The sequence below is a fragment of the Arachis ipaensis genome, chromosome B5 (assembly GCF_059453495.1).
Source record: "Arachis ipaensis isolate K30076 ecotype BB chromosome B5, ASM5945349v1, whole genome shotgun sequence".
NCBI lineage: Eukaryota > Viridiplantae > Streptophyta > Magnoliopsida > Fabales > Fabaceae > Arachis > Arachis ipaensis.
This window is the reverse complement of record NC_142440.1, coordinates 139,287,712-139,303,299: the sequence shown is the minus strand read 5'-3', so window position 1 is coordinate 139,303,299 and position 15,588 is coordinate 139,287,712. Positions and strand designations below refer to the sequence as shown.

General features: G+C 27.0%; 2 protein-coding genes across 2 annotated transcripts; one reads left to right on the top strand and one right to left on the bottom strand.

The window, feature by feature from the left end:
* The first annotated feature begins 694 nt into the window (after positions 1 to 694).
* On the top strand, positions 695 to 5,917 carry KNATM (KNOX meinox protein). The gene is made up of 3 exons (XM_016345393.3): positions 695 to 952; positions 1,935 to 2,042; positions 5,656 to 5,917. The coding sequence occupies exons 1-3, from the start codon at positions 710 to 712 to the stop codon at positions 5,851 to 5,853; spliced, it is 549 nt and encodes a 182-aa protein (XP_016200879.1). The 5' UTR covers positions 695 to 709; the 3' UTR covers positions 5,854 to 5,917.
* Positions 5,918 to 9,797: 3,880 nt separating this feature from the next.
* On the bottom strand, positions 9,798 to 14,597 carry PYD1 (pyrimidine 1). Its single transcript, XM_016347909.3, has 7 exons — positions 14,031 to 14,597; positions 11,689 to 11,952; positions 11,433 to 11,603; positions 11,089 to 11,201; positions 10,813 to 10,999; positions 10,594 to 10,703; positions 9,798 to 10,237 (listed from the first exon to the last, which is right to left on the bottom strand). The coding sequence occupies exons 1-7, from the start codon at positions 14,313 to 14,315 to the stop codon at positions 10,081 to 10,083; spliced, it is 1,287 nt and encodes a 428-aa protein (XP_016203395.1). The 5' UTR covers positions 14,316 to 14,597; the 3' UTR covers positions 9,798 to 10,080.
* Positions 14,598 to 15,588: the final 991 nt, after the last annotated feature.

Below are 15,588 nucleotides of genomic sequence, written 5' to 3'. Positions count from 1 at the left end.
ATTTATTTAGTACTTCTTTTCTCTCTTTCTCTCTCACACGCACATGTATTTGTATATCTGTCTCCCCTGTATCATAATAAATTCTTTAAATTAAATACTATAAGATTGGACAAGAAAAAAAAAAAAAAAGCTTACAGTGTATGTTATAAATATCTTGTTTCCATAATTTTTAAAATTAATTTACAAAAAACTTTAATTTATCCTAAAAAAATTTTATTTACATCAAATATATTTTTAGTGGTTAATTTTTCAACAAATTTAAAATCAATTTAGCAACAATTTTACAAGAATAATCTTTAATATATACAAATTAGGCATAATTATCATATATTATTATTGAATTAGTCTTAAACTTTCTATAAATTTAGCTGTCAAGAATATATTTGTTGCAAATAAGAAAACTTTAAGAACAAATTAAAATTAAAATAAAATAAAATTTATGAATATTTTTAACAAATTTAAGAGACAAAAAAATATACTTTATTCTTAAAAAATTTTAATTTAAAAAAAATTAATTTAAAAACTAATAAAAATATGTATAAAACACTTTTTTACAAAACATATAATATATCCGATAGTATATAATATATTATAGCAATAGTAAGCTAGTAATGATAGGGGTAGTAGCTAGTACTAGTAGTATATATGTGGTTACTTTTTTGTATAAGTGGTATATCAAAGGTTTGTTCTCATCCCCTCAAAAATAGTCATGGAATCTAATAAGAGGAATAGTGTTAATAATAATAGCCAGAACTACCAACAACAACATCAACAAGAACAATTTCAATTTGAAGAGGAACATGAACAGGAACAAGATCAAGAAGAAGCATGTTATGAAGAAGAAGAAGAGGAAGATCAAGATGATGAAAAAAATAATGAGATCCTCAAGAGAAGAATCTCTAATCACCCTCTCTATGGACTCTTGGTTGAAGCTCACTTGGAGTGTTTGAAGGTTCTCTCTCTCTCTCTCCCCTTTATTTAATCTTCTACAGTACATATACTTTGACCTTCAACCCGTGAATATACATTAATTTATGAATTATATATAAAATCAAAGTGTGATTTTAGTTTATAATTTATGTCTATATTAATTAATTATAGATATTTGTTCACATAATGTGAATGTAACTAATTAATGGACCAAATCTTTCCCATGATGTTTGGAGCTTCATCACTTTTCAAGTTGGATTTCCTCTTTGTTATTATTCCCCTAATAAAAAGAGAGAGAGAGACTTCATATCATCTTCAACTTGCATGCTGAAACTATATATATATAGTATCCTATTCTAGTTTGAATTCTATATATAATAACCAATAATAGGAAAGAGATATATATGTAGTGAGGGGAGAAGAGATTTAATTATATATATGCAGAAAACCCATCTCACTTTGGGTGTTTCAATTGTATAAACTAAGTTCTGCTTATGAGTTGAGTAAATTTGAGGATCCAAACACCATTTATAAACTATAAACAATCATGTAAGTGAATATCGAAAATTATATACCAAATTAATTACCAATGTACAATATACATTAAAATATAAAATACAAACTAAAAATAGGTTAAATAATATATATTTATATAAATATATAATAACTAATTTTTTGTGTGTCTAACTATTTTCGTTATTCAATTTAGAACAAACAAAACCTCATTTATTGGAGATATGGCAGTAACAGAAACCAAAGAAAACCACATTCACCTAATTTGATCAACATGAACTCTTTCTAATAAAGAATGAGGTTATTTAATTTTTACTCATGAAATTAAATTCTTTATTTATCATCACCAACCCACTTGTATTATATATAATTCACAAATGCACATTCAACAATAGAATTTAATCTAATCCAGTCTAAGCATGAATATTTTATCCATGTATGATGTGATATATATATATTAATTCTATTTTTTTATGTCTTTTTTGTTTCAGGTTGGTGACATATCGAACTTGGACAGACAGCTGAAGATAGATCCAATGCAAGCAATGAAGCAACAAAACTTGAACATGTTCAGCCAATCAGAGCTTGATATCTTCATGGTAACTAACAATAACAATTCTTCCATTACCATTTTATCTCTCCCTTTTTTCACACACACAAACACAAAAACAGTGAAACAAGCAATACATTATTATTTATTTTTACACAAACTCCAATGAATGAAAAATGCTTTAAGAAGGAGTGATGGGGTAGTACATAACATACTATCTTTGTGAAGAATGAATGATGGGTCATGTTAACTACTGAAAAGTCATCGGTCAAATAAAATATATATGACCAAACATGGTTTGGGGAAAAACAATTTTTCTTTCTCTCTATTCCATTGATGGATACTTTCATGGTTGGCCTAAAGCATATGCTAATTCCTGCCCCTGAAAAGAGACTATACACTGAGGAAAAATGTATATATTTGTATATGCATAGTTTTTTGTTCCAATTCCATATGACACTGACATTTTTCCAATCTGTCTCTGTGTTTGTGCTAGCTAGTAGTAGTAGTTTCCACTTTCCAGTTCCTATATATATCTTTTACTAAAATTTAGCATTTACTTTAAGCCACCAATTAAAACTTTAATTATATTAAATGTACATTAAATTAGTTATAAAAATTAGTTATTAATAAAAAATATTTATTAAAATATAAAATATATATTAAAAATATATAATAATTAATTTTAGTATACAAATAATATTTTTGTTAAAAATTATTACTAAGACTTATATTCTTAGCATACAATTAATGCTATGATAATAGTAATTTTTCTTCTAGCTATAGTGATGAATAAAAAAAAATATAAAAAATCAATTTTTAATTAGTTAATATTAGTTAATTTTAAGGTTTATATTTATAATTTAAAATTTAAGATTAAAGAGTTTATAATTTAGGGTCTAAATATAAAATAAATAATTTAAAAATTAATATTAGCCAAAAAATAGTTATTTAATATTATTCCGATAAATATTATAATAATTTAACTAAAGAGTGAATTTTTTTGGTTAATATTAGTTAATTTTTTATTTTAATTTTTAAATTTTAAAACTTAAATTTTATATTCTAAATTCTAACCTTAATCTTTTACTAAAATTTAGCATTTACTTTAAGCTTCCAATTAAAAGTTTAACCATACTAGTTGCATATTAAAATTAGTTATTAATAAAGAATATATATTAAAATATAAAATATATATTAAAAATAAATTAAATTCAATATGTATCTATACAAAAAATATATAATAGTTGATTTTAGTGTATAAATAATATTTTTATTAAAAAATATTACTAAAACTTATATTCTTAATTAGAATATAATTTATGCTATGATAATGGTAAGTTCTCTTCCTAGCTATAGTGATGAATAAAAAAAGTGTAAAGAATCAATTTTTAGCTAGTTAATATTAGTCAATTTTAAGATTTAGATTTATAATTTAGAATTAATGAGTTTATAATTTAGGGTTTAAATTAAAAATAAAATAATTTAAAAAATTAATTAATATTAGCCAAAAAATTAGTTATTTAATATTATTTTGATAAATATTATAAGAGATAAATATTATAAGAATTTAACTGAAGAATGAATCCTTTTTGGTTAATTTTTATTTTAAATTTTAAATATTAAATTTTATACTCTAAATTCTAACTTTAATATTAAATTCTACAAAAATAAAGGTTAAAAAAATTATAATATAATATTAACTAATATTAACTACTTAAAAATTAATTCTCTATATTTCTATATTATAATTATACTAAGTTTAATGCTTATATAATTAGGGTTTTTTTTGTTTATCTCCAAAAGGACAAAATTTCTAGGTCTATATATATAGCAAAATATCTCAGCAAACTAATTGATAAATTGCTAATTAATCATTCAAGATATTCTAATTAAAGGGTGACATATTCAGAAAAGTGCTTCTATCATTATCTATGACACATGAATTTGGAAAAATACTTTTTTTTTTTTTTTTGACATGATTAGTATCCCTATGTTTGTAGAATTTTTAATGGACTGCTGCACCATCAATTGAAATTGCACAATTCTAGGAGACTTATCAGACCCACCATCACCTGAGCTACTTATGGAAACTTTAAACAATTATTTAAAGAAACTAAGCTCCAGAATAAATAATTGGGGGAGGCAGTGTTGATTCTCATTTCTGAGTTTTTGTAGTGACTTGTTAATAATTTCAGCTATCCCTCTTTTGTTTTTTTAATCTTTATTTTGCCAACAATATATTAGAAAAAGTTAATTGCAATGATGGTAGCATATTATATTCTATTATTCTATATACTATACTATACTAATATATATGCTTTACAAATCAACATCATTTCTAAGAAACCTTTTGCCTTCTTTTTGTTTTATTATTTAAACATTTTAAAGGAGAAACCAAGTTGTTAATAATTACATAGCATGTGTGATTGTAATCATCATGTTACCCTTGAGTAATGATATATTGGATCTGTCATCACCCTGATAAAAGTCTTTTTAAATACTAAATGAAATACAACAAGTAAATACGCCTAATATCTCAAAATTATTAAAAAGAATAGATTATTTTGTTTTTAGAAAAAATGTTTAAGAAGATAAATTATTTCTTAATATATATATAGAATTTAATTTTGATACACTGACAGTATAAAATATTTTACACAGTCATGCAATTACATATGTTCTTTTAGATGATCATTCACACTGTCAATATAAAAAGTAGTTATTTTTACTGATGTGGCATTACGTAATTAGATACACGTGTAAAATTATTTTACACTAACAATACATCAAAATTATATATATATATGAAATCATACACTTGTCTATTGGACAAAATGCAGAACTATTTCTGTTGTTATATTCTTTTTTTAAGTGACAAGTGTATTCATAAATCTTCTGCAAGAGGACAAAAAATTGTTTAGGGGTTAAAAATGATTCATAATTATTAAATTTTAATATTTAAATTCGTATGCTCGTGTATCTTTCATGATTTAAAAACTTAACTAAAATAAAAGAATTTGAAAAGTAGTAACATTTGTATTAGAAATATAATTATTTATATATTTTTATATAACAGTTTAATTTTTTAAAATATATTATTTATAATAAAAATTATATATAAACTTAAGTTCCACATATTTTTCTGCTTCTTCGGTTTGATTCCAACAATATGTATTACTTCCTTTCACACTAGCCCAATAGATATTAATATTGGGTAACAATAATTGTGATATTTTCTTCAATTTCATTTTCAACAATTTCCTTCACTCCTATCAAAAGCCAGACACAATTAGTCTTAATGGTTACACAAATTATAATAATATATACTTCTATACTATATAAAATAGAAATATAAAAAGATTAATATCTTTTTTTTTTAAATATTTTTCATTATATATAATTCATAAAAAAGTTATTATTTTTAAGACTTAACCCAAAATCTCTTAACTAAGATATAAATCATGTATCATCTCAATTAATTCTATTTTTAATTAATAAATAAAAATAAATAAATCAATATGCATTTTAGTGTCTATCAAGTATCAATACAGTAGTATAGTAGTAAACTTTTTTCTCTAATGATAATAATAATTCAATCGTAGCAAACTTTTTTTCATTTGTGATTATTTATTTATAATTAAAAAAAAATGCACATACAGGAAGCATATTGCATGGCACTTGGGAAGCTGAAAGAAGCAATGGAGGAACCGCAACAGAAGTCAATGGCTTTCATAAACAACATGCATTCACAACTCAGGGAGCTCACCACCAAGGCCACCGCCATGCCTCCTCCTTCTGAAGCTTCTGGTGCTTCTTCAAGTAGTGACTGCAAGTTCAGAAGAAACCCTAATATCTAGACATGTTTATAACTTTAATTAATTTCTCAGGCTTGTGCGTGTGCCACCACTGTAATATTTCTAAATCTTCGCTATTAATTAATTTATGCTTTCAATTATTATTCTAAATTTTCAAATCCCTCGTTAACGTTATATACATATATATAGTAGTTATAGTGACTAGTGTTATTAAACTTAAAGCCATATTTTTTTTTATTTTGATAATATTTTTTATTTTTTAAATTAAAATAATTATTTGAATTTTAGTAATAGTTTTTAAGATACCATAGGTAGTATAGTATGCACTTATATATGAGGAGTGTTAGGGGCAGTAATTTTTGTGATTTGTAGCTATCAAATAGCTATTAATAATGTTTTTAATGGTGTGAGATTTTATCCAACGGTGTGAAATTATTCATTTTTTTTTGCTGGTTACATATTGACCAGAATTTAATAAAATTGCTGTCCCTAGACTTTTTCCTTATATATATTGGATATGACTATAAAGTATATATAAATATCTTTTCTCCTTCTCATCATGCCCCAACGGTTTCACACTAAATTATTATTTAGAAAGAATATAAAAACCAAATTTTTAGTGAATAAATATTAGCAAAATTTAAAGCTTAGATTTATAATTTAAAATTTAAGATTAAAAATTTATAATTTAGTATTTAGAATTTAAAATAAATAAAATAACTTTAAAAAGTTAATAATATTGGTTGAAAAAAATTTGTTTCTTAATTTAATATAGGGTAAAATGTATTTTTTGTCTTTGAATTTGCTAAAAATTTTTAAAATATTCTAAAATTTTATTTTGTTTTAATTTTATCCTATAATTTTTTTATTTGCATCAAATTTACTCCTAACGATTATTTTTTAAAAAAAATTATGACCAATTCAAGAATAATTTTACAAAATAACCTTTAATACAAGCAAATCAAATATATTTATCATTCATTATTATTGAATTAATCCTAATTTTTTAAAAAATTTAGTTGTCAGAGGGATATATTTGATATGAATAAAAAATTTTAGAACAAAACTGAAACAAAAGTTTTAAAAATATTTTTAAAATTTTTGACAAATTTCAAGGACAAAAAATTTACACTTTAACATATATATATATTCCTTAGGGGAACTGTTTAATTTCTTTCTTTTCTTTTATTATTATTGGTTTCTTTAACAGTTCTAATTTTTTACACTGGTATATTAAAGGTTTCTTATTGTGAAATTTGGTTTTGGATTAAAAAAAAATTTTCCATTTTCTTATTAACAAATCTTCACCAATATGTTGTTATTTATTTTTAGATTTAAATGGCAAAAATAATGTTCATAATTAGCTTTTAATATATATATACTAATGAGAGTGAAATAAGTGCTTGTGTTTGCTTTTAAAACAGTATAAGTTAAATATTTGTCAGTAAATATATAATAATGTAAAACCCCAATATTTTCACTAAATAATAATGAAACAAATATTTCAAAAACTATAATTTAAGAAGTTCATCTTTTGAAGACAAGATTATTTCATATCACTCTAATATATCATTAACTGTTTTAGTTTTTTTTTTTTTTTTTCTGTAGATTATGAGCTATTTTCTTACGAAAATAATGTACAATGTTTGAGGGAAAACATTATTTTGAGAATGATGACAATATTTATATGATGTGATGGTGATGGGTCATATATATTATACAAATAAAAAGGTTCTTAGATTAAATAATAGATATTAACCTAATCCATATACAAAATATATTAGGGAAATAGTATACTGGCAATGAATAAGGATTTCTTTGTAATTTCCATTATATATTTGTGCTCCATGTATAAGAGTCCTTGATAATATGAAGTAGGCATACTCAAACGTACAATGAACATGATATATACAATATGAAATATTTAGATATATTAATTTTACGTTTTTATAAGATGTGGTATACAATATATATAAAATACAAAATATTTATTAGATAAATTATAATAATATCTTATTATTTTATTAATATTAAATATAAATTAATATTTTTTAATTATATAAAATATTTAAAATAATTTATATTTTAATAAATAATAGTATATATAATTTAATTTTTAAACTCGTCTAAAAAATATAAGTTAAATACACTTACTTGTGATGGTATTTAAGTGTTTAAGTGTGTCAATTTTTTTTTTAATGTTTTATTAAATATGGTTAATTATGAAAGACACACTTATTGAATGCGAATGAGTGCCGTGTTCGAAATGTATCCGATATGCTGGCGATAACTCAATAAAGTGTAAATAACTCATAGCAACCCTAAGATAATAATAATAATAATAATAAATACACCTTAACAACATATAAAAACATATATGATTTCCTTTACTTTACCCATCATTAGGGGTGGCAAATGGGCCTAAATCCGCCGGTCCGGACCGCGTAACCCGCCAAAAAAGGCGGGCTGAGCTGGTAAATTAGGACCGCCAAATAGCAAAAGTCCGCCTAACCCGTACCGTTTAAACCGCGGGCTTTGGCGGGGCGGGCTTCCCCGCCGGGCTTAGTATTTTTTTATCAAGGGGTATTTTTACAATTTTTTTTGCCAAAACCCAACATCCCCCAACCCAACTTACAAGAGAATAAAGATGAAAATTGAGTGTTTTGGATTATGTTTATTTTGTTTTAGAGACTATTTATAATTATGTTTTGGATTATGTTTATTTTGCTTTGGGAACAATATTTATAATTATGTTTTGGATGAAAACTTGGTTTATAATTATGTTTATTAGATATTTATAATTACAAAGACTTTAATATTTGTGAATATAAAAATTATAATTTGTTTATACTTTTAGAAATTATAATAGTTAAAAGTAAAAAATAGAAAAAAATTTTTTATGCTTTTATATATATTATTTAATAGTTAAAAAAAAAAGAAGATATTTAGCGGGTTTAGCCCGCCGGCCCGCCAGCCCGCCATTAGGCGGGGCGGAGTGGGATTTTGGGACCGCCTCACTAGGCGGGGCAGGGCGGACCAGCCCGCCAAAGGGCGGGCTTCTGGCGGAGCGGTCCCCGCTTGCCACCCCTACCCATCATACACATGCAAAAACAAACAGGCCAATAATAAAAACTTTATAACTACTATAGATATTCAGAAAAAATCAGGTACATGTAAAGAAGTTCATCCATAAGATACTTGATGAATCATTAAACACTTCACCTTTTTCTTCTTGGTGGGAGAATCGAATTTTGGTAAGATCATTAAAAAAAAGGTTAGTTTTGAGTTTAAGCTTAGGAGATCTATGAAGCAAAAGACCAAAGTCCAACCATATGGCCCAGCAATCTTACAACGTTTGACTGTATGATTTTAAGTGTATTATCTTAGGAGGGAAAAAAGATTGTATCTGACTTTATTTTTTTACGATAAGCTATCGATGCTAAAGGCTCGTGAGTTCGCACTTTTTCTTTATAACTTGTCATTTTCAAATGTTCTATGGCTTGCCTTTTCTATAAGCTTTTGATTTTTCTTCAGTGATTCCATCGTGGTGACATACTGAATATTCTTCCTATATTATATATATTAGCTAATATTTTATTTATTAAACGTGTAAAATTAATAAAAATAGAATTAGTTCAAATGAAAATTGTTTATAATTTAACTAAGGGACCTTTGCTTCAAGCCCTGAAAATAAAAGGAAAAGAAATTGGATTATATATATAAAAAAGTGTACACTAACTATTTTTACATCCTCTATATATATTATGAAAGGATAGATATCTCAACGATTCGAGGAAACCTATTTCTAGTGTTTAATTACTATTAATTAGCTTGTGCTATATTTTTGAAGCTTGTGATCAAATAAAAAATTGTTGCCAAATAATAAAAAAAATATCACCTTAATTTTAGTTATATTTTTCTTTATAGTTTGCCAGCAGATATAGTCCACTTTCTGGTCATGTTTAATTATAACTTGAACACACAACTAATGATGGCAAAAACGGTTTAAAGACTTAAAGAAATTTGGTAGTTTAACAACTGAAGAACACCCTAAAAGAATTAAAATACTTTCAAGTTTAAACAACGTCACATTTTCTCAAGTGCACCAAAGAAAGTAAAATTAAAATTGACTTCCATTAGTTCCTGACCCTAAAACTAAGAGCCTTATGTGTTTCATTTCCATGTTACCCAAATTTTCATGAACATATATATATAATCATGCAAAGAAAGGCTTTGCATTTTTCACTTGTTTGATTGATGAAGACGATTTCAGTTGGAAACCATGCTTTCAGATTCTTTAACAAAACCATCACCTGTCCAATCTTTATCAGATTGCAACCCTTTCTTTATGGCTTTCCTCTGCCTTATTGCTTCTTGCTGCCTTTGGACCAAATCAGTGTGAGTAGTGAAGTACTGAAGAGAAGCCCTGCAATTTTCGTCCCAGTAAACAAAAAAGAAAAGGAAAATATCAGAATGCTTTTCTTCCATCTTTGTATTTCAATCTACTGGAAAGTTGAAACCAGATCAGTTTCTGTTAATAAGGTTTTTGTCCCTTAGAATGTGATTTCCTCTTTTAATCCCCGGTCCTTGTCGTTAGTTTGTCTCTGATAAATGTTGACGTGGTAGATGAAATGCGACATGCAAGGGTTGAATTTCTGTCTATCACGTCAGCATTTAACAGGAACTAAGACTAATCATCTTGTGAATTTTGCAGGGACTAGAAAAGAAATTACGATTTTATAGGGACTAAAAACGTATTTGGCCAATTTTAAGTTCTATTACCCTCTGAAATCTTCAATTGATGTGAAGTTGTGCTTTCTCATGAAGTCTTTAAGTTCATCACATAGTTTCTTCACAAGACCATAGCCATGCATCATAACACCAGTGCACACCTATAGTTTGAAAAGATCTGCTTAGTTTTTGTCATAAATTAATTGAACAAGGTTTTCAATCTGATAAGGAGAAACTTGATAAGGCCTAATCGGCGTTCATCAATCATACCTGAACAGTGTTTGCCCCAAGAAGAATGAACTCTGCAGCGTCACCACCCGTCTCGACACCTCCAATGCCTGAAAGTGAATACTTGTCCATATCAAATTCTGACTTCATCATTTTCGCGATACTCATGACCTTCCCAAGTGCTATTGGATGGACTGCCTTTGCTGAGTATCCCCCAGGAGTAGAGTACCTGATAACATTATTTAGATAAATCATATATTTAAGATGATCGAAAAATAACAGAAGAAATGCGAAGTTGGTATGAATGAGATTACAAACCCCTCAACACAAGGCTCGGGACGTAATGTATTTAGATTGATTCCCATGACACTCATGATTGTATTTATGGCAGCTACTCCCTTGCATCCTGATTGAAGGGCAACTCTGGCTGGCTATAAGCAAAAGAATCCCCAAAAATTACCAATATGATAATCATGAAAGATCAATAAATATTATGTATCACTTGTTAAGTAAGATTGATTTAATGAAGTTTACCAAGACAATTCAAATGTAAACTCAATATTTTATGAAAATTACAAATTTTGAAGAAGTTCTCACTTAATTCTTAAAAACAGCATGATATGCGTAGAGTATAAAAGGACAGGACAAGATATGAAATCAACCTGAGAAATATCAGTTATGTTGGGAGTCATCTTGGCCCAAACAGGAACCGTAGCTTTCGAATTTATCCATCCACAAACCTCTTCCAGAAGAGCACAATCTTGTCCAACAGCCGCACCCATTTTGCGTTCCGGCATTCCATGAGGACAGGAGAAATTTACTTCAATTGCATCCTAAAAGAACATCAAAGAGGTCAGGTATTTTCAATAAGAATAAAAAGTACTCGGTTTCACAAATCATCCAAGAAACAAAACTCACAACTCCAGTTTGCTCAACCCTATCAATAAGCTCCTCCCAAGCAACTTTGTTGTACTCCTCCATGATTGAAGCAATGAGAATTCTATCCGGGTATTCTTCTTTTAGTTGCTTGAATTCTTTCAACATCGTTTCAAGTGGCCTATCACTGATGAGTTCTATGTTCTCCCACCCAATAATTTGTCCTAAGGCCGAGCCATTTGCACCTGCCCTTAGTCGGGCATATCGAGGAGTTACATTTATGACTTTTGCTGCATCAAGTGATACCTAGCAAGGAAATAATATCAATTCCAACAGTAATCTTTCAATAAGAATACCCTTAATCGGTTATATGTAGATTGACAAGAAGAAAATTTTGCTTCCAAAAGCAGACAGCAAAAATTATCATGGAAAGAATTGAAAATTTCAATGTACAGGCAAATTTTGACAAGTGACGTGGTACAGCATACAGATGAATGTATGAAGACAGGGAATTTCAAAACTCAGTCTAACTGAATAGTAGATTATATATAAAGATTAAACTATAGCTCTTCTATTCCACTTGTAAAAAAGAACAATTATGTCACAAAAAATATAACATTACTCCAAAGGGCTAATTCAAAAGCTTCTTCCACTCCATGCAGCATGCTCCATTATATATTTATATGGCAAACGTTTTGAAAAGCAAGTTTTATTGGATAGGAATTAGACCTTTGGCATCTATTTGGTGTAAAACTCATGATCTGTATAGTGGACTTTCCCTGTCAAACATTTTGAGAAATTGACAAGTTATGCTTTATAGATAAAACTTTTGTTTATTTTGCTTTTATATAGAGGAACTCTTATCCTCTATCTTGTATTATCCTTCTCCTCATCCTAATGAAATTCTTCTTTGTCAATATATACATAATGTCACAACTTCTCAAATTGTCAATAGGAAGAACAAGAACCTCTCACATACCACTTTAAACGTTTTATGACTAAGGGTTATTCTGAGTATCAGTTCTAACAGCCACAAAAGCTATCATAGCTCTTGACATTTGGCATCAAGCATATCCTCAAGAAGCAATATGCCAGCAGTCAATTTTCATTAGGCTCTCATCAGTAACCACTTAACTAGGCACTCATCAGTTGTTTCTTTTTTGGCACTATATCATTATGAATTCCCTATCACTTAATTCTTCAACTTTCCTTGAACAAAACATTTACTTTTCATGTAAGTTTCATGGTTCAGAAGCATAGAAAACAAAACTTAAAGTGGGGATCAAGATGTTATGAAAAAATAGAGAAAACACTACTGGCGATCTACACTGCCCAGTAAAACTTATGGAACTATGAACCATTTGAAAACAAAAGGTTGTAATGGTATTAGATATTCATCCACATTTTGAAGGCTTAGGATGATCAACTAATTTTATCACCCATCAGAATCGATGATTAACATTACTACTGAGAAGAAAGTACCTTATCTCTTCAAGCCAAAGAGAAAACAGAGTAGCTAGTTGACTGGTTTGGATCTGCTTATTTCTTTCACCAGAAAGCAAAAGAATTTACCCTGAGGGACTTTATGCGAGTTTGGAATTTGGAGGAAAGGGGAAGGGTTTGTAGTGTAAAAATTAAAAATATTAACACTACATGCTTTTCCTTCCCTTTCCCTCCAAAACACCAACTCACAAACAACCAATAAAGCACAATTTTTAAGAATAATACTTTTTTATTTCGGCTACTCTATATAATCCATGCATCATCATGTATCTAAATGATAGAAACATATAACTTGCAATGTGTCATAATTGTCAACATTCATCTTATGTGATCCTTTCAAGATTTTTTGTTTTCTTCCCCAGTCATCTTTCATGAAATTTTTAATTTTGTGTTCTCAGCAACAGTTTCAATTACTGATCTAAACCTTATTCTTTCGCAAGCAGGACGAAACCTAAATATTCATAAAGACTCGAGTCAACTAGGTGAGATTGATGATCTAGCAAGAAAAATCCAAGGCTAAAATATTTAAAAGCATCTAAAAAAGCATAATCTTAAAGCATATAACTTGCTAGTAATAGGACAACATAGGTTCAAAATAATACAAACACAAATACAAAATAAACTCCGAACCAAAAACAAAATCCAATTATAGCTGAACAACAAAGCATAAAGTGTTCAAGAAGGATATAACTTTCCATATTAAAGTATCGTCAACAATTGTCATCTATGTTTCACAGAACAGACAATAAAAAGTCCAAACGCTACTCCTTTTCAGCATTAAATTTTAGCAAACACCACCAAATTTTCATGCATCATAGTGTCACTATATAAGCTCATAAACACAAATTCTCTCCTATAGATACTAATGAAAAGAAACTTACAGTTTTGGCAATCACAGCACCCCATCCTTCATCAAAGGCCTTTTTCATAACAGTGTAATTGGTCCCTGGTGGACCTGATCCAATAACAAAAGGGTTTGCCATCTTCAACCCATTAACAGTGACACTAAGATCAGGCTCTGATGAAGCCTTATTATTACCATTCTCAGAGGCAGATACCCTAAACCCAACTCTGCAGGGACGTGCTTGAACCTTTCCACGACAATTCAACGAAAACCCAGATGCTGAATTCCCGGTTCTGATCTGGGTCAAGCTCAAAGACGCCATTTTTGGATGAAAAATCAAAACTTGAAGATGAAGAAGAAGAAGTAGGAGACGAAAGGGAATAACTCAGAGAATGAAGTGAATCTTCGAATCTGAGTTTATAGATTATAATATTCAGTGTGGTGGGGGCAAACGTAACGAAAGAACGTGGAATTATATGCAATATTTGCGTATTAGTTTAGCATTGTTTTGGTTGATTGCATCGGATAAGTTTGAATAGGAAAAGAAAAATACGAAATTTGCTGGAGTGAGGTTGGAGCTGCATGTGAAAGGGCAATGTCGAATAAATATAATCGTGAATTTAAATTTATATTTTAAAAAATTCAAATTTAAATAGATATTTAAATATATTTCAGCTATAATTATATATTTAAATTTCAATTTAAATATATTTCGAATTTAGATATATATTTAAATTTGACATTAAATATATCTCGGTTAGATTTATAAATTTAAATTTGAATTTAATAAGTTTACTTTGGTTTTAATTAATAAATTTGAATTTAAATTTACTTTGGCTTTAATTATAAATTTAAATTTGAATTTAAATATATTTCAAATTTAAACATATATTTAAATCCGACTTTAAATATATTTCGCTTTTAATTAAATATTTAAATATGAATTTGAATAAAATTCAAATATATAAAAATACATATTTATAATTTAAAATTAAATATATTCTGAATTTAAATATATATTTATAATTTGAATTTAGATATAAATTAAATATTTTTTGAATTAAATTATATATCTAAGTTTGAATTTAAATATATTTTATATTTTTTATAAATATTTAAATAAAATAAATTTAAATAAAATATAAATATTAAAATTTGAATTTAATTTAAATATCAATATTTAAATTCAGATTTAATTTAAATATATTTTATATAATATACATTGATGAAATATATTAAATATGTTTTATAAAAAATATTATTTTGTATGTAGGTCGTAGAGAAACAATTTGTTAAATATGTTTCGAGTATATTAAATTTTAAAAAGTAGGTAGTTATTAAAAAAATTTAATTTACAAAATATTTCAAATGTATTTATTTCATGTGAGAGATATATTTAATAAATATTATATAATATGTTTTTTTTTCAAAAAAAAAAATGCAGAATATGGTTTGTGACATTATGCATCTTGAAGATCACATTGTTGAATATCTTGATCGTCTACTATATGTAATTATTTTTTTATCTTTGTTTATTTATTATTGTTGTTGTTGTTGTTTTTTAATTTATTTCAGAATTCAAGATATTTGGGATC

Excerpts from the sequence above, each read along its gene's own strand:
- KNATM (XM_016345393.3), top strand. The coding sequence starts at position 710 with ATGGAATCTAATAAGAGGAATAGTGTTAATAATAATAGCCAGAACTAC. Across the intron at positions 953-1,934 it reads CTCACTTGGAGTGTTTGAAG|GTTGGTGACATATCGAACTT; the intron begins GTTCTCTCTCTC and ends TTTTTGTTTCAG. Across the intron at positions 2,043-5,655 it reads CAGAGCTTGATATCTTCATG|GAAGCATATTGCATGGCACT; the intron begins GTAACTAACAAT and ends ATGCACATACAG.
- PYD1 (XM_016347909.3), bottom strand. The coding sequence starts at position 14,315 with ATGGCGTCTTTGAGCTTGACCCAGATCAGAACCGGGAATTCAGCATCT. Across the intron at positions 11,953-14,030 it reads GTGCTGTGATTGCCAAAACT|GTATCACTTGATGCAGCAAA; the intron begins GTAAGTTTCTTT and ends TTTCCTTGCTAG. Across the intron at positions 11,000-11,088 it reads CCCGAGCCTTGTGTTGAGGG|GTACTCTACTCCTGGGGGAT; the intron begins GTTTGTAATCTC and ends TAATGTTATCAG.